Genomic DNA, 20,986 nt, shown 5'->3' with positions numbered 1-20,986 from the left:
CTCCTCTCCCTGTTTTTGGGGAGAACAGGGCTGTTTTTTAGATGAAATTGCAAGGGGGGGCAGAGGTGGGGACGTCAGCTGGGGCTCCTTGTAGGTGGACCACAAATGCAACACATTAATGCCTCTGGGAAAGGTCGGAAGAGGAGCGTTGAGAGGCGATTGCTGCCTCTGAACGGTGGAGGGAGAACGCAGCCCTTGTTTTTCGCCTCCTCCTCCCAGAATTTGCCTAAGCTTGTTTTGCAGCTATTCTAGGCCATCAAAAGCACAGCAAGGAGGCAGCCAGTCTTAACTTCTCTCGGGAAAAGATGCTGCAATCTGGGGGCAGCCACAGAAAAGGCCCTGCTCTCTCGCACAACACTCGCCATGCTTCTACGGTTGGCAGGCCCAAGAAAATTGTAAACAGCTTTAAAACGCCAGCAGGGGTGGATTTAAAACAAGCAGCCAAATAATAATTTGAATTGAGCGGAAAAGGACAAATAATAAATAGATTTAAATCGGATATGCGGCGGAGACGGCTCAACTGACTAGTAAACTCAGAGGAAACTTAAAGCAAAAATTTGCGGGAAAATGGGATGGTTATAGAAGATATGTTCAAAAATACAATAATAGTTTTGACTCTGTGCTAGCATTCGAGTGATAAAGGAACTAAAATGAGGTGAACAACAATTAAGAATTTATTATGTTTTCAGAATGTATTGGAAAATTTATATAGAAAGGTTTATTGTTTTGTGTACATTCAAATGCAAGATAAAATATATGCAAAGGGACTTGACAGGAAGTCAAAGTTGAAGAAAAGATTTTGGAAGATAAAAGGGGGGGAAATATTCACTTTCATTATTATCATTTTGTGTGCGGGTGTGGGTGTGCGGATGTCTGCGCATATGTGTGTTGTTATATGCAATGTTTGGGAGGAAATAAGACGGTAAATAAACTAAATATTGACGTATGTAATTTTTATTTCTTAATTATATTTAGTAGTAGTATGGCTGTATTTTTTTTTGTAACATAAAATCATTCAATAAAAATTATTTTAAAATAAATAATTAAGTAAATTGGATACGCGGCAATATCGGGCATAAGCGACTCCAGAGAGGCGAAGCGGAATGGGTTCGATATTCATATTTGGTAACTTAAATTAGATGCGTAAATTTGTTTGGAAAATGAGAGATAAAATAAGGCCGGGCGCAATTGTGCTGTCTGATTCCCAGGAAAACACGGGCGTACGGCAGCCCTAGGAAACAGAGTAGGCCCCACAGTCCTTCCTTGGATATTGATTATTATTGGATATTGATTATTATTGATTACCATTGTCCGTTACATTTCTACACCCCCCTTCAAGTGTCCTCAAGGTTGTGGGGCTCGGAAGCAGACGCCAAAAATTGCTATTCTCAGCAGGGGTCTCTTGCTGTCTAGATTGGAAGATCTTTGGGGCAGAGACCCTGCGTGATTTTGCTTCCCCCTACGCACGGAGGGGCCTTATCGGATCAGAGCCAAACACATACATACACAAACACATCTATAAATAAATGTACCTGTTTGTGCATTTCGATGTTCAAACCGTAGGACATTTCGTAGTACTGCAAAACAAAGATTTTTATTTTATTTTCCTTAAGAAAGGGAACAGTTCCTGTGCATATAAGAGTGCAGTAAGTCACGGCTTAAAGGTAAAGGGACCCCTGACCATTAGGTCCAGTCGTGACCGACTCTGGGGTCGTGGCGCTCATCTCGCTTCATGGGCCGAGGGAGCTGGTGTACAGTTTCCGGGTCATGCGGCCAGCAGGACTAAGCCGCTTCTGGCGAACCAGAGCAGCGCACAGAAACGCCGTTTATCTTCCCTCCGGAGTGGTACCTATTTATCTACTTGCACTTTGATGTGCTTTCGAACTGCTAGGTTGGCAGGAGCTGGGACCGAGCAACGGAAGCTCACCCCGTCGCGGGGATTCAAACCGCCGACCTTCTGATCGGCAAGTCCGAGGCTCTGTGGTTTAACCCACAGCGCCACCTGCGCCACGGCTTAGGGACCCTCTTTACACCAAGCCTTCCACACCCCCAAAACCCCACATTTGCCCCTGTACGGCGCTTACCATGACATAATGCCTCTGGATTTCTGTTTTTTCCGTGGCGAGTTTCTCACATTCCAGTTTCAAGCTGCAAAGAGAAGGGAACGCACATGGGAAGATCAAAAATTACTGATCTGGTTATACCAGGGGTCAGCAACCTAAGGCCCATGGCCGGAAGCGGCCACGGAGGCTGTTTAACCGGCCCACGAACTGCCCCCAAACTGAGCTGCCCGCTCGGTGAGTCCCCCTGCACTGCGCTAAACCGGAAATCGCTTCTGCACATGCCCAGATGGCAGTGTGGTGTAGTGGTTAAGAGCGGTAGTCTCGTAATCTGGAGAACCGGGTTCGCTTCCCCGCTCCTCCACATGCAGCTGCTGGGTGACTTTGGGCCAGTCACACTTCTCTGAAGTCTCTCAGCCCCACTCACCTCACAGAGTGTTTGTTGTCGGGGAGGAAGGGAAAGGAGAATGTTAGCCGCTTTGAGGCTCCTGAAGTGAAAGGCGGGATATCAAATCCAAACTCTTCTTCTTCTTCTGCGCATGCCCATAGCCAGAAATCACACCCGCGCATGTCTGCGGCGCTGGAAATCGCTTCTGCGCATGCCCAGATGCTGAAAATCATGTCTGCTCATGTCCACAGCACCGGAAATTGCTTCTGCACATGCCCAGAAGCTGGAAAACGCGTCTGCACATGTCCGCAGTGCCGGAAATCGCTTCTGGACAGGTGCGATTTTCAGCGTCTGGGCATTCGCAGACACAATTTCTGGCATCGCGCTGCGCCGGTCTGGCCAGCGGAGGATCCAACCCCTTGCCGACCCCTGGGTTATACTACAGTGGTACCTCGGGTTAAGTACTTAATTCATTCCAGAGGTCCATACTTAACCTGGAACCGTTCTTAACCTGAAGCGCCACTTTAGCTAATGGGGCCTCCTGTTGTTGCCGCGCCGCCGGAGCACGATTTCTGTTCTCATCCCGAAGCAAAGTTCTTAACCTGAAGCACTATTTCTGGGTTGCAGAATCTGTAACCTGAAGCGTCTGTAACTTGAAGCGTATGAAACCCGAGGTATCATTGTATTAGAAATACATAGATAGGTCATTATGAACCCCGTTGTTGTTGTTTAGTCGTTCAGTCGTGTCCGACTTTTCGTGACCCCCTGGACCAGAGCACGCCAGGCACTCCTGTCTTCCACTGCCTCCCGCAGTTTGGTCAAATTCATGTTGGTAGCTTCGAGAACACTGTCCCACCATCTTGTCCTCTGTCGTCCCCTTCTCCTTGTGCCCTCCATCTTTCCCAACATCAGGGTCTTTTCCAGGGAGTCTTCTCTTCTCACGAGGTGCCCAAAGTATTGGAGCCTCAGCTTCACGATCTCTCCTCCCAGTGAGCACTCAGGGCTGATTTCCTTAAGAATGGATGCGTTTGATCTTCTTGCAGTCCATGGGACTCTCAAAAGTCTCCTCCAGCACCAGAATTCAAAAGTGTAAATTCTTCGGCGATCAGCCTTCTTTATAGTCCAGCTCTCACTTCCATACATCACTAATTATGAACCCCACCCACCCCAAAAAAGAACCTGGCCGTTTTACCTGTGGTACTGGTTTTGCAAGAACTGGAATTCCTCTTTGATCCGGTCCAAAATTTCTGGGTAAGTCAGCTTCAAGGACTGGGGGGCCGTCGAGACGACGCTGGTCGCGGCGGCAGTGACCACGGGCGCCGCCTGCAGGTGACCCTGGGAGAGACAGGTAGCGAAAAGGCCAATCACCACCGACCGGAAGGAAACAGGAGATCGCCGGGTCTTAGGAGTGTTCACAGTACAGCGGAGCTGGAGGGGCCCCCAGAGGACATCCAGACCAACCCCACCACAACAAGCGGCTGCCCAACCTCAGAGAGAGATTGGCGCACCCAGGGTGTCAAAAAAGGTGATTTATGTATGCCGCTACTGCGCCCCCATGTTTCGTTAGCCAAAAAAATGTAAAACGAGCGAAAGGAGAATGGCAGAATATGCACAACTCGCAGAACATGAGAACAAGAAGAACATACGTTTACAGAAGACTGGAAATATTGAATGTATGGGGGGGGAATAATTTTGTACAGCTGAAAACGCTGGCAGCCTTAAGATAAATTCAACAGTGTAAATAAGTTTTGATGGATGCAATGATGGATCACTTGAATGGTATAAGAAGGTAAAGGGACCCCCGACCATTAGGTCCAGTCGTGGCCAACTCTGGGGTTGCGGCGCTCATCTCGCTTTACTGGCCGAGGGAGCCGGCGTACAGCTTCCGGGTCATGTGGCCAGCAGGACTAAGCCGCTTCTGGTGAACCAGAGCAGCGCACGGAAACGCCGTTTACCTTCCCGCTGGTACCTATTTATCTACTTGCACTTTGACGTGCTTTCGAACTGCTAGGTTGGCAGGAGCAGGGACCGAGCAACGGGAGCTCACCCCATCACAGGGATTCGAACCACTGACCTTCTGATCGGCAAGCCCTAGGCTCTGTGGTTTAACCCACAGCGCCACCCGTGTCCCTTGTTGCCTGATAACTTAGAGCTAAAAATCACAGCGACCTGGGACCTAGCTCTGCCTGATGAGCTACGGCCTGGCTGCTTCAGCCTGCTAGGCAGGGAAAGAGAGAAAGGGAGGGAGAAGAAATTTGGGATGTGGCCCCCGCCAGATTAAACTCCCCTGGGAAGACGGCCATCTTTACTTGCAGGGAGACAGCTGATCGCTTGATTGATATAAACCATTCTGTGGTTTTATTGCAAAACAATTAAGGAAACGTGCTGTTTTGTTTGCAGCTGGAAGTAGTTTTGTTTATAGATCAAAGCATTTCTAAACCAACAACTCCTTTATATATTTATATATATGTAACGATATGGATAGCGATATCAATATATACAGCAGCGTTCAACAAAATAAAATAAAAAATCATAAAACACAGAACCAATGAGCGACACTTGTTTATTTTTATCTTTTGGGGGGGGGGGCAGAAATATATAGACAGATCTCTTTTCGCTCTGTTGTTTTATTACAGGAAAAAAAAAAGGATATCCCTGGTTTGATCAAAAGCAGGGAAGAGTACTATCCAAAAAAAGGCCTTTGCAAAATTTCTCACCACACACACACAAAAAAAAACAGTTAACTGCCCAAGTTTGCAGCATGTGGAATTTGTGGGTGGATAGCATTTTGAAAGGCGAAAAGCAGTTCAAAACGGACTATGTTTAAGATGGGCTGGCAGCCTCCTCCCTTTCCAAAGAATTAGGAAACAGACATTATCCACAGGACCTATAAATCGGGGATAGACTCACCGGTGGCCGGTTTTGAGGGAACATCCTTCGAGCAAAACCATAGGAATGTTGTTTCTGCAATTTCGCTCTCGGTCCTGTTTTTCTGCTATGAACCAAACCCTGGTCACCTGCAGAGAAACAAATCTTGAACCCGGAACCGATGGGCTGCACCTGATCAAGCCTTACTCAAGAGTAAAAAAGGTAAAGGGACTCCTGACCATTAGGTCCAGTCGTGACCGACTCTGGGGTTGCGGTGCTCATCTCACTTTATTGGCCGAGGGAGCCGGCGTACAGCTTCCGGGTCATGTGGCCAGCAGGACTAAGCCGCTTCTGGCGAACCAGAGCAGCGCACGGAAACGCCGTTTACCTTCCCGCTGGAGTGGTACCTATTTATCTACTTGCACTGGTGTGCTTTCGAACTGCTAGGCTGGCAGGAGCAGGGACCGAGCAGCGGGAGCTCACCCCGTCATCACGGGGATTCGAACCGCCGACCTTCTGATCGGCAAGTCCTAGGCTCTGTGGTTTAACCCACAACGCCACCCACGTCCTGCATTATTAACCCCATACTGAGCGAATGCACCTTGCAAGGCGCACTAATTTCTCCTCCTGTCCATGTGGGGGGTTTTTCTCTGCAGAAAAGGGGTGGGGGCTGAATCAGGGCTCCAATCCCATAATTTTTTCTCTCCGTGCATAAAAAAACCCCCCTACACTTCAGTTAAAATACTTTAATACAACAAGAGCGCCTCTGGGCATGTAAAGTGTATCTTTTCTCAAGCTTGGGGGGGCCAGATCAGCGAGGCAGACTTCATGCAGATTAAATTGGTCATTTGGGGAAGGGTCTTACAAGCCCGCATTATGGGACAGGTGGCAGACTTCCACCCCAAATCCTGCAGTCTTATTGTTCCCTTCAGTGGCGCCAACAGCACCCACCAAATCGCAGATCCAAAGCATGCCAATTCCACTTGCGTTGGTTAGCGCATGGTGCTGATGTTGCCAAGTAATAATAAATAATAAAAATAAAAATAAAAATTCTGACAAGACAGAAGTGCTGTTTTGGGGGGACAGGGGGCGGGCTGGTGTGGAGGATTCCCTGGTCCTGAATGGGGTGACTGTGCCCCCGAAGGACCAGGTGTGCAGCCTGGGGGTCATTTTGGACCCACAGCTGTCCATGGAGGCGCAGGTCAATTCTGTATCCAGGGCAGCTGTTTATCAGCTCCATCTGGTACGCAGGATGAGACCCTACCTGCCTGCGGACTGTCTCACCAGAGTGGTGCATGCTCTGGTTATCTCCCACTTGGACTACTGCCATGCGCTCTACGTGGGGCTACCTTAGAAGGTGACCTGAAAACTACAACTAATCCAGAATGCGGCAGCTAGACTGGGGACTGGGGGCGGCCGCCAAGACACCGGTCTTGAAATACCAACATTGGCTCCCAGTACGTTTCCAAGCACAATTCAAAGTGTTGGTGCTGACCTTGAAAGCCCTAAACGGCCCAGTATCCCTGAAGTAGCATCTCCACCCCCATCGTTCTGCCCGGACGCTGAGGTCCAGCTCCGAGGGCCTTCTGGCGGTTCCCTCCCTGCGAGAAGCAAAGCTACAGGGAACCAGGCAGAGGGCCTTCTCGGTGGTGGCATCCGCCCTGTGGAACACCCTCCCATCAGATGTCAAAGCGATAAACAACTACCTGACATTCAGAAGACATCTTAAGGCAGGCCCGTTCAGGGAAGTTTTTAATGTGTGACATTTTAGTGTATTTTTTGGTCTCTGTGGAAGCCACCCAGAGTGGCTGAGGAAACCCAGCCAGATGGGCGGGTTACAAATAAATTATTATTATAATTAATTAATTATACCCCGCCCACTCTGGGTGGCTCCCAACATTATCCAGTTTCAAACCATGGGCAGCCCACAGAGGGGAAAAGTCCCCCTTACAGGTTGTTTTGCCTCTCTTGCCACCAGATGGTATATACAGATAGACTGCTCCTACAGGTGGGTGTTCTACTTAAGAGGAACATGCTCAGTGTGGAATATGCTCAGTGGAACATGCTCAGTGTGGAATATAGTTTTCGTTACCCCTGCACAGTCTGGGGCTGACAGAGAGGAATGAGCGACAGTATTTTTGCTGGCGGGCTTTTTTAGCAAAAACCGGGTTTGCTTTCCCGACGCAGGGAAGAAGCGGCAGACGAATGGGTTAAGAGAGAGCCAATCTAGGCATGATGACTGAGAAATGACCTCTGCGTTCAGGGGAACTCACTCCCTAGTAAACAGGGTGCAGGATTGTGGCCAGACCGAAGCCAAAACCACACAGTAGGTGTTTGAATTCCTGGTTTGGGGGGGATTCGAACTCAGAACTGGCAGCTCGGCCGGAAGAGGGCTGCCTCAGACAAAGGACTCAGGGTGCCGAGAATCGGGTCCTTGGTCCATACAGGACAGTATTGCCTATTCTGGCTTGCAGGGCCGCCGCAGGGAACGGAATCTGGGAGCCCCTGTCTCCATAGCACTGAAGCCACGGTCCTTCGCATAAAGATCATGTAAGATTCCAGTCCTCATTGTTGAAAAAAAGAGGCCAATGTAATATTAAAACACAACAAACATTAAAAACTTCCCTCAACAGGGCTGCCTTCAGATGTCTTCTAAAAGTCAGATTGTTTATTTCCTTGACATCTGATGGGAGGGCGTTCCACAGGGTGGGCGCCACCACCGAGAAGGCCCTCTGCCTGGTTCCCTGTAGCTTTGCTTCTCGCAGTGAGGGAACCACCAGAAGGCCCTCGGAGCTGGACCTCAATGTCCGGGCAGAACGATGGGGGTGGAGATGCTCCTTCAGATATGCTGGACCGAGGCTGTTTAGGGCTTTCAAGGTCAGCACCAACACTTTTGAGTTGTGCTCGGAAATGGACTGGGAGCCAATGTAGGTCTTTCAGGACTGGTGTTATGTGGTCTCAGCGGCCGCTCCCAGTCCCCAGTCCAGCTGCCGCATTCTGGATTAGTTGCAGTTTCCGGGTCATCTTCAAAGGCAGCCCCACGTAGAGCGCATGGCAGTAGTCCAAGCGGGAGATAACCAGAGCATGCACCACTCTGGCGAGACAGTCTGCGGGCAGATAGGATCTCAGCCTGCGTACCAGATGGAGCTGGTAGACAGCCGCCCTGTACACAGAACTGCAACCTCACCGGACCCTGCTTGGCTTTGCAAGGAGTGGGAAAAGCACAAATAAGACCGTAAAATGAAAGGTGGATCAGGCCCTGTATTGGGAGAAATGGGGCACCCAGAGAGGAAGGGATGCTTTGGAGCATGGGATCTTGTTGTCACTCCCATACAACTTAGATCAGCATACCTGGACTACCTGGGCATCTTCGACCTAGCTTGGGATTTGGGGGGGGGGGATTTGTGGTCAGGCAAAGAATTGGGGCCCCTCTGTAAAGCAACCCCATTACATTTCCAACCAAGCTGTAGTGTTGCCTGGGGCCCGGTTGGGACAGTCCCACTGGCCCTAATGTACGCCCAGATATAAGGTAAAGGGACCCCTGACCGCTAGGTCCAGTCGTGGCCGACTCTGGGGTTGCGGCGCTCATCTCGCTTTAGTGGCCGAGGGAGCCGGCGTACAGCTTCCGGGTCATGTGGCCAGCAGGACTGAGCCGCTTCTGGCGAACCAGAGCAGTGCACGGAAACGCCATTTACCTTCCCACCAGAGTAGTACCTATTTATCTACTTGCACTGGTGTGCTTTCGAACTGCTAGGTTGGCAGGAGAAGGGACTGAGCTCACCCCGTCGTGGGGATTCAAACCACTGACCTTCTGATCGGCAAGTCCTAGGCTCTGTGGTTTAACCCACAGTGCCACCCGCGTCCCAGATATATACACCCCCAATAGCCACCCAGATTTGCACGTTTGCTGTGTTTTTTATTCCCAATGGAGGCAGGAATTTGCAGAGCTCTGTCCCTTACGGGGAATTGAACCCACAACCTTGGCGTTTATCAGCACCGAGCTCTAACCGACTGAGCTTTCTTTCCTTGCGGTTCACGGGCTAAATGAATCTTGGGGAGGGGCCCTTCCCACTCAAAAATAGATCTCCAAACAGGGAAAATGCCCTTTTTGACACTTGCTTCCCTCTAACAGCGTGGGGGATAGGAATGCACTTTGCACGTGCTCAAGGGCAAGCAATGGGAACGCACTTTGCGCATGCTCAAGGGCAAGCAATGGGAATGCGCTTTGCACATGCTCAAGGGCAGCCTCTTAATTCCTTCGGCTGGGGAGGGGGCAGCAAGCAAGGATGGAGGTTAAGCAAAAGTTTAAAACCCTGGGTAGCAGTTGGCAGTGGTTGGTTTGGGGGGGTGGCTCCCAAGAAAAAATGAGCGCCCCCCCCCCAACAACTAGGTGGTCCTCATCCTCAGAGAAATACAGGTGAGTTGGCAGGTGTGGGGGCAGAGAAGAGGGGGAAATCAAATAGACGCAAATGGGTATTTTTTTGGGGGGGGCAGGCAGAAACCAGCATAAAGCCCTAGGAAAGGACAATTAGACCACAACTAGGGAGAAAACTTCTCCCCCCCCCTCAACAACCCCCCCCAATGCTCTGCTTAAAGTAAACCCCCCATTAAGTTCTCCCCACCTCACCAATGCCCGTTTTGAGTCTCTCTCTTTTTAACTGCCCAAGAAACTCTCATTAGCCCCCCCCCCCAAAAAAAGAAAAAGAAGAATAGATCCTATTTCCTCCTCTGCTGGCTTGCAGCCCTCCCTCTCACCGCGCCCCCCACCCTGGCCAAAAAAATCCAACCCCCCCCCCCCGTCCTCATTTATAATCTCCCAGGCCGAACAAAAGGGTCTCCTTCTTTTTCTAGCAGGTAGGAAGAGAGGGGGGGGGATTAGATATCAGGAAAAGGCCCCTCCTGCCTTCTTGCTCTCGGCTAACGCCCCCCCCCCTCAAACCTCAGCGCCCCCCCCCCCGATAAAGGCACTCACCAAACCAGTGCAAGCCAGGATCGGGCCCCCCAGGAGCTTAGGGAGGTGGGTGGGTGGGACGCAGGCCCGTTGCCTTGAATGGGTGTGAGAACACCCCCCCCTCTCCCTCTCTCTTCCTCTCTCTCTTCCTCCCCCCCCCCGCCACCCCCCACACAGCAGCCTTGCGGGGGAGGGCGTTCAATGAACGAGCGCCAAGCTCCACGTGGGGTCGGGCTGCTTCTCTTTCGCTACAGTCCGGCGCGCCGCAGCCAATGGGGAGGCAAGGATTGGAAGGGAAAGCGCTCGGTCCCCACGTGGGGTGGGGAAGAGGGGGCTTCCCATTGGTCCGAAGCGGCCGCCCGTAGAAAATGTGTCAATCTGGAAGGACGCGGTGTAGCCCAGAGGCGGGGGAGGAGGGGGGAGCGCGGAGAGAGAAAGAGATTTTTTTAGTTAACCCTTTCGGAGGACTCGGAGCGACGGGAGAGGAGAAAATTGGATTAACCCGTAAAAGCCTGGAGGGGAAAAAGGTGGAAATGGGTTTAACCCTTCAAAGGGCCAGAGGAGGAGGAGAGGGAGATTTTTTTTCCTTAAGGGGCAACAGGGGAGAATGAGTTTTAACCCTTAAAAGGGCCAAAGGGTGTCGCTTAAGCCTTAAAGGGCCGGTGAGGGAGAATGCGTTTTAACCCTTAAAAGGGCCAAAGGGTGTCGCTTAAGCCTTAAAGGGCCAGTGAGGGAGAATGCGTTTTAACCCTTAAAAGGGCCAGAGGGTGTCGCTTAAGCCTTAAAGGCCTGGCGAGGGAGAATGCGTTTTAACCCTTAAAAGGGCCAAAGGGTGTCGCTTAACCCTTAAAGGGCCAGTGAGGGAGAATGAGTTTTAACCCTTAAAGGGCGAGTGAGGGAGAATGAGTTTTAACCCTTAAAAGGGCCAAAGGGTGTCGCTTAAGCCTTAAAGGGCCAGTGAGGGAGAATGCGTTTTAACCCTTAAAAGGGCCAAAGGGTGTTGCTTAACCCTTAAAGGTCTGGAGCAGGAGAAGAGGGCGAGAATTGGTTTAACCCTTTAAAGCTTGGACAGAAATGGGGGGGGGAATTGGTTCCACACAATTGCGGGTGTTGTGTTGCTTAACCCTCAAACGACCTGGAAGGAGGAGGGAGAAAATTAACCCTTAAAAGGACCGGAGAAGACAGGAGAAGAGGGGTCGCTTAACCCTTCAAGGCCCGGACGAGGGGGAAAATTAGTTCAACTATTATTATTATTATTATTATTATTATTAGAGCCTGAGGAGAAGAGGGTGTTGTTTAACGCTTGAAGGCCTGGAGGGGGTGGGTTGATTTTCATGGGTTAACCCTTGACAGGACAAGAGCGGTACAATTAGTAAAAACACACACACACACCCCGCATTAAGAAAATTCAGAAGGAATTTGGATTAAAGTCTGAACTGGGGGGGGGGGGAGGGGTTGGATTAACCCTTACAGCTCTGGAGCGCTGGCAGAATGGTAATGGACTTAGTCCTTTAAAATCTTGCAGTGCTAAGGGGGGGGATATCAGTGGGGGGTGGGTGGGAAATTGGTTGAACCTTCAAAGGTCTGGATGGGGGCCGGGGGGGGGCGGAAATAATCCTTAAAAGGTCTGGAGAGCCGGGAGAGGAGAGATTAACCTTAACCGTTAAAGGACTGGGAGGGAGGGAAAAGGCTAACCCTCAAAAGGATTACAGCTCTGAAGAAGGGGGGGGGGCGATGCTGTTAACCCTTTAAAGGAGAGGGAGGGGAGGTTGTGATTGGGCTCCATGATCACTGCAGATGGTGACAGCAGCCACGAAATTAAAAGACGCCTGCTTCTTGGGAGCAAACCTGGACAGCATCTTAAAAAGTAGAGACATCACCTTGCCAACAAAGGTGCGTATAGTTAAAGCCATGGTTTTCCCAGGAGTGATGTATGGAAGTGAGAGCTGGACCATAAAGAAGGCTGACTGCCGAAGAATTGACGTTTTTGAATTCTGTTGCTGGAGGAGACTCTTGAGAGTCCCATGGACTGCAAGAAGATGAAACACATTCATTCTGAAGGAAATCAGCCCTGAGTGCTCACTGGAAGGACAGATCCTGAAGCTGAGGCTCCAAGACTTTGGCCACCTCATGAGAAGAGAAGACTCCCTGGAAAAGACCCTGATGTTGGGAAAGATGGAGGGCACAAGGAGAAGGGGACGACAGAGGACGAGATGGTGGGACAGTGTTCTTGAAGCTACGAACATGAGTCTGACCAAACTGCGGGAGGCAGTGGAAGACAGGAGGGCCTGGCGTGCTCTGGTCCAGGGGGTCACGAAGAGGAGGACACAGACTAAAGACTAAACAACAACCCCTCCCCGTGCCTTTAAAAAAACTCCAACCAAAGGCAGGAATTCAACCGGTAGAGCTTGATGCCATTTCAAGCATTGTTGTCGCAGGAAACGCCTCACCTGTTGAAGTCGCACCTGGTTTTTGCAGGTCGTCATAGGGAGATTCAACATCAGGAAGAGCCTAAGGACAGCTGCTGTGGCTCATTATGGGACATATTCACCAACACAACACGATATAATAATAATAATAATAATAATAATAATAATAATAATAATCATTTTATTTATACCCCGCCCTCCCCAGCCAAGACTGGGCGCTCAGGGTGGCTAACAACCAATAATAAAAACAAATTGATTAAAATACAATTTAAAAGATTAAGATACAATATTAAAACATTAGGATGCAGCCTCTTCACAGGAGGAGAAAGGAAAAAGAAAGAGGGGGAGGGAATCAAACTAAGTAGCAAGGTCTCTGCCCCGTCAGAGTCCATATGAGGGCAGCGGAATCAAAACAGAGGGGGCAATTCACAGCATTCCTCGCCTTTCATAGGAACAGGAGAAAGCTACTTTATGGTGAGCTAGACCCTTGGGTCTATCTTTCTCAATACTGGCTACACTGGCTGGTAGCAACCATTCAAGGTTTCCGCAGGCTCTCAGACCTTCTTGTGGCCTTCCTGGGGACAGCTGATTGGCTGAACCACATGCTAGTCTAGACAGGCCATTGGTCTGATCTTCTTTGTTGTCGTTGTTGTTGTTGTTTAGTCGCGTCCGCCCCTTCATGACCCCATGGACCAGAGCACGCCAGGCACTCCTGTCTCCCACTGCCTCCCACAGTTTGGTCAAACTCATGCTGGTAGCTTCGAGAACACTGTCCCACCATCTCGTCCTCCGTCGTCCCCTTCTCCTTGTGCCCTCCATCTTTCCCACCATCAGGGTCTTTTCCAGGGAGTCTTCTCTTCTCAGGAGGTGGCCAAAGTCTTGGAGCCTCAGCTTCAGGATCTGTCCTTCCAGTGAGCACTCAGGGCTGATTTCCTTCCGAATGGAGAGGTTGGATCTTCTTGCAGTCCATGGGACTCCCAAGAGTCTCCTCCAGCACCAGAATTCAAAAGCATCCATTCTTCGGCGATCAGCCTTCTTTATGCTCTCACTTCCATACATCACTCCATAGCTTTTACTATACGGACCTTTGTGGGCAAGGTGATGTCTCTACTTTTTAAGATGCTGTCTAGGTTTCTCATTGCTTTTCTCCCAAGAAGCAAGCATCTTTTAATTTCGCGGCTTCTGTCACCATCACAAACAAGCAATATATACAATTAAAAAACAACAATGGATAAAAAGGACCATCAAATGGCCACATGTTGGTTAAGTTAAAAAATGGTTTGCTTCCCAACCTCCCAAAGGTCAGGCTCCTGAGCTTCAGAAAGTTGCACAGGCAGTAGGACCTAGTTCAGTTCCAAAGTGGTGAAAGTTCCTAAATTATTGGTATTGGAACTCAAGAATGGCTTGTGAAAGCCATGCGGCCGAGCTCAATCGAACCAGCAAAAACATTTTCACATGCTGAGTTACTCCGGTAGACTGGGGGGTGAACAATCGGCTTGCTTACCCATTTCCTCCCAGGGTGGGGGGAAGTGACCTATGCTAAGCCTGGCAGGACAGCTTACTCTATGGTATTAACCCTTTGCTGTGTTAATTAGATTTAAACATGCTGCTGCTGGTTACCCCACAATATCTCTGCATCTAAGCATACCACACATGTCCTTCCAGGTGCATTTTTGCGAAGGAGGGAGAGAGAGAAAAACATTGCCACCCCCCTATTGCTTCTAACCCTCCTAAACCCCCAGAACCGCATAGGGAAGCTGTCTTGTTCCACATCAGTTCTAAGCTCCTAGTCCTCAAGGTGTATCAAGGATTTGGTGACGATGTGTGATGTTGTCGGAGGCGTTTAGGATTTGGTTTTTAAATCGACTTAGTTCAGCCGCCCTGATCTTTTATAACCTGTCCTGTTTTATCGATCATAACAATCTTGCCTGCATTCCTAGGCTATAGAAGCTGTTCTGGCGATGCTTTCAAACCATGGTCTTTTTTTTTGGGGGGGGGGCATTAAATTCCAAAAGGAAATGCAGAGAACAAAATCAAAGTAGCTCCAAAGGAACCCTCCCTCTCCCCAAATAAATAAATAAATAAAAATAGCTTGGTCTGAATTTTCGTTGGGAAGAATTTCCCGGCGTGCCTGGAAAGTATTCTTATAAACGGATTTGCCACCTGGTTCTGAGTATTTGGAGAGCCGTTATCAGAAAGAGGTATTCTGGTCCAATTTAGTGCTAAGTGGAAGCCAGGAGATAAATTTTGCTCAGTTGAGGCGGCTTCCTGTTCAGGTTACCTGCCAGCCACGCCCATTTCCAGGAGACTCCATTTCAACCTTCTCTCTCATTTTCTTTTTTATCCTTACTGATCAATGGCAGTTTATGCACATCAGACATGCTCATTGGTCTTTTTGGAGGGAGGGGAGTCCTTCCCCTCCCATCAAATTCCTCTTTTTTTAATCCCAATTTTCTACTTTTGCAAACCTTGCAAACCCAGAAAACACCCTTCCAGTTCTGTAAGGAAGTCACCCAGCCCTGGGATTTGCAAGATCAGAGAGATGGCTCTATCTTTTCGTTTCCAGGGTTTGCAAAAGCGGGAGATGGCAGAGAGAGGGTAATCAAATCCCTTCGATTTCTCGTCAAACCTTCTCGTTTGGCAGGTTTAAAACCCGGGGCAGACATGGGACTGCCTTGCCTCGCCCCCTCCCAGATTTCCCATTTAAATGACAAGACCGCCGTTTTAATTTTAATCCACACACACACACACCCTTTTAAATCCGGCTCACACCAAAACTCATCCATGCTCCGGGAAGCAGATTTGAAAAGATTGGTTCTGACACATGGCAGGGGGGGGGCGGCTGGGCGAGGGGGGAGAGGCTAGACAGATTTCGCTTATCCCTGGGTGCTGGGGGGGTGGGAGCGGGTGCTGGCGTGCAGAGAGCTTGCGTGTTTCCCAGTGGGAGTCAAGTGCAACGGAGGCCATGGCTGGCTTCTAAAGAGGATGGGAAGAGGGTTGGGAGTTTGGGTGGGGAGGGCGGGTTGCTGTTTTGAGCAAATGCAAAAAAAACCACAACAACACAAGAAGTGACCTACATCTGTTCTCAGAGATGTGGGGAGGAGGGATGTTGTCGGAGAGAGGGGGGTATGATTGCAGGGGAGAAAACCCTGCTGGAATCTCTCTCTCTCTCTATATATATATACACACACACTCTCTCTCTCTCTCTCTATATATATATATATCTATCCACACACACACACACATATACATACACATAACACACACACACTCTCTCTCTCTTGTACCTCTTCTTCTTCCTCCTCCTCCTGTCTTCTTCTACTACTTCTTCCTCTTCCTCTTCCTCTTCTTCTTCTTCTTCCTCCTCCTCCTCTTCTTCTTCTTCCTCTTCCTCCTCTTCTTCCTCCTCCTCTTCTTCTTCTTCCTCCTCTTCTTCTTCCTCTTCTTCCTCTTCCTCCTCCTCTTCTTCCTCCTCCTCCTCTTCTTCTTCTTCTTCTCCTTCTTCTTTGGCGATCCCTCGTAGCCGAGTAAGATTGTCTTCCATGAACATGGTTTTAACAGTGAGTCCGTAAGTGACTGTGGAGGCCAATTCTGGATCCACATGTCCTTCCACAGTGGGGACATTGGTTTCAGGGCGGGAGTTGATCCCGGTGAGGGTTTGCCAAGCGTGCCTTCCTCTTAGCACATTTCTCCCTTGCGTCCTGAGTTTGAGTGTCTTCAAAACCCACAACACCTTTGGTAAAGGCTGTTCTCCAACTGGAGCGCTCGCAGGCCAGTGTTCCCCAGTTGTTGGTGTTTATACTACATTTTTAAAGATTTGCCTTGAGAGAGTCTTTAAACCTTTTTTGTTGACCACCAGCTATCCATTTTTAAGTTCAGAACAGAGTAGTTGCTTTGGAAGATGATCATCAGGCATCCGTACAACATGGCCAGTCCAACAAAGTTGATGTTGAAGAATCATTGCTTTGACACTGGAGATCTTTGCTTCTTCCAATACACTGACAATAGTTCACCTGTCTCTCCAGGTGATGTGTAAAAATTTTCAGAGACACCGTTGATGGAATCTTTCAAGGAGTCGGAGATGGTGTTTATAAGTGGTCCACGTTTCACAAGTATACAGTAAGGTTGGCATTACAGTGGAACCTCGGGTTAAGAACTTAATTCGTTCTGGAGGTCCGTTCTTAACCTGAAATTGTTCTTAACCTGAGGTACCATTTTATATAATGGGGCCTCCCATTGCCACCACTCCATTTCTGTTCTCATCCTGAAGCAAAGTTCTTAACCCGAGGTACTATTTCTGGGTTAGCGGAGCCTGTAACCTGAAGCGTCTGTAACCTGAAGCGTCTGTAACCTGAAGAGTCTGTAACCTGAAGCGTCTGTAACCCAAGGCACCACTGTACAATGTAAACAAGCATTTTGGTTTGCCTGCCAAGGTCCCGGTCCGTCAAATAATCTCCTACCCGGGCAGTTATCTTTCCACAAGGGCTGACAACATGGATGTCAAAATCCAGCATCGGCTGAGCTCTGCGAGTGCAGCTTTGCCCAAGAGTTGTTTTAGGACCGGGACAGAGAGGTTGTTGGAAAGAATCGCAGCAGAGCAGGGAGGAGGAAAAACTTCTTCGTGCAGCGCAGAGTTGAACTGTGGAACTCGCTGCCACATGGTGGCCACCAGCTTTGGAAGAAGATTGGACAAATCAGTGATGGCTAATCCAACATGCTGGTGACTTTCTAGAGGGGTTAGACCAGGTAGACGTGACTCTTTTCCCTTTCAGATGTTGTTGGATTCCAGTTCCCACCAGACTCCTCACCCCCACCCTGTTCCAGCCAGCATGCCCAATAGTCACAGGGGTGATGAGAGAATCTGGAAGTTGTTGTTGAGTCATTTCGTCGTGTCCTCCTCTTCATGACCCCCTGGACCAGAGCACGCCAGGCACTCCTGTCTCCCACTGCCTCCCGCAGTTTAGTCAAACTCATGCTGGTAGCTTCGAGAACACTGTCCCACCATCTCGTCCTCCGTCGTCCCCTTCTCCTTGTGCCCTCCATCTTCCCCAACATCAGGGTCTTTTCCAGGGAGTCTTCTCTTCTCCTGAGGTGGCCAAAGTCTTGGAGCCTCAGCTTCAGGATCTGTCCTTCCAGTGAGCACTCAGGGCTGATTTCCTTCAGAATGGAGAGGTGTGACCTTCTTGCAGTCCATGGGACTCTCAAGAGTCTCCTCCAGCACCAGAATTCAAAAGCATCCATTCTCCGGCGATCAGCCTTCTTTATGGTCCAGCTCTCACTTCCATACATCACTGCTGGGAAAACCAGAGCTTTAACTATTTTTTTAAAAAAAGCAAAACAAAAAAAACCCAACAACCCTGGAATCTGGGAGATTTCGGCTACCCAGCCCGGTTGCTGATAGAAAATTGGGAGTCCTAAGTAAAACACACGCTGCCGTTTACCTGGGCAGATCTGGCAGGAAGTACCATTGCACCTGGTGGGCCTTACTCCCGAGTAGACGCCTACAGGGCTGCCTTGGCAAGGCACCTCTTTGATTAGAAATTTGGGCAAGGCTGCCATTTGTGGATATGATCCTGTCTGCGACAATTTCTGGAGACAGATTGGGCATGGGACTTTCTTGACCCAACCTTGCCTGCCATCTGACAGCTTCCTGGTTAAGGGACAGGGCTCCAGGTATGACCATCTAAATAGGAGCAGGCATCCTTCATTTGAATCTTAAGGAGCAAGAAGAAGCAGGAATATTCTCTAGGTAGATAAAAAAATTTTCCCCATCTGTCTTCTCTTATGGAGCTATTTTAGCAGTGGTCACACTGCCCTCTACAGTCCTTGTTGGGAATAGCGGGTGGTTCCTTGTGCTGTGTTCATATACAGTGGTACCTCAGGTTAAAGACGCTTCAGGTTACAGACTCCGCTAATCCAGAAATAGTGCTTCAGGTTAAGAACTTTGCTTCAGGATGAGAACTGAAATTGTGCTCTGGCGGCGGCGCAGCAGCAGGAGGCCCCATTAGCTAAAGTGGTGCTTCAGGTTAAGAACAGTTTCAGGTTAAGAACGGGCCTCCGGAAAGAATTAAGTTCTCAGCCCAAGGTACAGTGGTACCTTGGTTTTCAAACTTAACCTGTTCCGGAAGTCCGTTCCAAAACCGAAGCGTTCCAAAACCGAGGCGTGCTTTCCCATAGGAAGCAATGCAAAACAGATTAATCCGTTCCGGGCTTTTAAAAACAACCCCTAAAGCAGCAATCGAACATGAATTTTACTATCGAACGAGACCATCGATCCATAAAATGAAAGCAATAAACACTGTACTGCAGTCACGCAATCATTCAATCAATCAATCAATCAATCAGTCAGTAGCTGAACTGGGTTCCACACAGCCACAAAAACAAAACGAAAAAGGGACGCCAAAACAAAAACGCAAAATAAATCGCAAAAACAGACAAGACCTCAGTGTAACACTCAAAGCGGAACAGGTTCGGCTTGAATGGGGAGCTCCATTCACCTCAAAAGTTCGTTTCAGCCAAACTTGCCAGATCCCTTATCTGACGAGTGTCTGCCCCAATGCCAGGGGTTTAAAATCCCCGCTGCCTAAAACCCACAGGAATCCATGTCCCAGTGCCATTATCCGCCGCTCTTTAGGAATAAGTCATGACCAAAACATCTCTGTTAATGGAGCGGTTGTTATAAAGCCATCGAGGGGAATTAATGCACAGGTTTTCCCTCCAGGCCGCCGGCAAAAGGGCCGGAATCAGCCATTCCTTAAGGGTGACGTGGATCTTTTTTAAAAAAAAACACGGGAGAATTTGGAAAGAGATGTTGAAGAAGAAACAAGAAGCTCTGGGACAGAAGCGACCGCTCACAAATATTCCACATTTGGTAGCGTTTTGACTGCTCCTTTCGCTGCTGATTGTGTTTGTATACAGTGGTACCTTGGGTTACATACGCTTCAGGTTACATACGCTTCAGGTAACAGACTCCGCTAAGCCAGAAATAGTGCTTCAGGTTAAGAACTTTGCTGCAGGATGAGAACAGAAATCGTGCTCCGGCGGTGCAGCAGGAGGCCCCTTTAGCTAAAGTGGTGCTTCAGGTTAAGAACAGCTTCAGGTTAAGAACGGACCTCCAGAACGAATTAAGTACTTAACCCGAGGTACCACTGTACATGTGTATTCTTCTGTGTGTATGTACACGTGACGATAGCCAATCCCTTTCAGTTTCAATTTCTTGATTCCTTCCAGTCGCCCCATTGAGATTTTTGTGTGTGTGTTTTTTTAAAGTTAGTAACGCGGGTGGCGCTGTGGGTTAAACCACAGAGCCTAGGTCTTGCCAATCAGAAGGTCGGAGGTTCGAATCCCCGCAATGACAGGGTGAGCTCCCGTTGCTCGGTCCCTGCTCCTGTCCACCTAGCAGTTCGAAAGCACGTCGAAGTGCAAGTAGATAAATAGGTACCACTCAGGCGGGAAGGTAAACGGCGTTTCCGTGCGCTGCTCTGGTTCGCCAGAAGCGGCTTAGTCCTGCTGGCCACATGACCCGGAAGCTGTACACCGGCTCCCTCGTCCAATAAAGCGAGATGAGCGCCGCAACCCCAGAGTCGGCCACGACTGGACCTAATGGTCAGGGGTCCTTTTACCTAAGAAGAGCCCCACCTAGTCCAGCACCCTGTCTTTGCAGTGTCCGAATACCCCTGAAAACACAGGAATCTGGGTAGACTGGCTCTGCGCTTGGAGGTTCCATGAGAACATAAGAACAGCCTGCTGGTATCAGACCAGTGGCCCATCTAGTCCTAAATCCTATTCTCGCAGATGCCTCAGGAGGAAAAACCCGCAATCAGGATTCGAACCCAAGAGCAACTCTCCCCTCTGGGGGCATTCAGAAGCGTTGCCCCTTCTGACTGCAAAGGCAGAACACAACCACTGTGTTTTAGTAATTACTGAGAGGCAGCTTTCTGGGCTCGGCATTTATAGCCACGCTTATAAAATTCACGCTTATAAAATGTGATGCTTTTGAATTCTGGTGCTGGAGGAGACTCTTGAGAGTCCCATGGACTGCAAGAAGATCCAACCTCTCCATTCTGAAGGAAATCAGCCCTGAGTGCTCACTGGAAGGACAGATCCTGAAGCTGAGGCTCCAAGACTTTGGCCACCTCAGGAGAAGAGAAGACTCCCTGGAAAAGACCCTGATGTTGGGAAAGATGGAGGGCGCAAGGAGAAGGGGACGACAGAGGACGAGATGGTTGGACAGTGTTCTCGAAGCGACCAGCATGAGTCTGACCAAACTGCGGGAGGCAGTGGAAGACAG

At 49.4% G+C, this 20,986-nt stretch overlaps 1 protein-coding gene across 2 annotated transcripts in view; it reads right to left on the bottom strand.

Moving 5' to 3' along the window:
- LOC310668343 (transducin-like enhancer protein 1) overlaps nucleotides 1–10,533 on the bottom strand; it is a 47,107-nt gene extending 36,574 nt beyond the window's left edge. The window contains exons 1-5 of one of the 2 annotated variants that reach the window (XM_083421488.1): nucleotides 10,289–10,533; nucleotides 5,359–5,465; nucleotides 3,641–3,783; nucleotides 2,085–2,148; nucleotides 1,533–1,577 (exon numbers count right to left, since the gene is read on the bottom strand). In XM_083421488.1, the coding sequence (XP_083277614.1) occupies nucleotides 1,533–1,577; nucleotides 2,085–2,148; nucleotides 3,641–3,783; nucleotides 5,359–5,382 (276 nt within the window). In that variant the 5' untranslated portion in view covers nucleotides 5,383–5,465; nucleotides 10,289–10,533. The remainder of the gene's footprint in view (nucleotides 1–1,532; nucleotides 1,578–2,084; nucleotides 2,149–3,640; nucleotides 3,784–5,358; nucleotides 5,466–10,288) is intronic. The other variant, XM_083421487.1, reaches the window with a different exon arrangement.
- Between the last annotated feature and the right edge of the window lie 10,453 nt (nucleotides 10,534–20,986).

Source organism: Podarcis tiliguerta (assembly GCF_965153285.1).
Source record: "Podarcis tiliguerta genome assembly, chromosome: 18".
Classification (NCBI taxonomy): Eukaryota; Metazoa; Chordata; class Lepidosauria; order Squamata; family Lacertidae; genus Podarcis; species Podarcis tiliguerta.
Note: the sequence above shows the minus strand (reverse complement) of the source record. Positions and strands in the feature narration are given on the sequence as shown.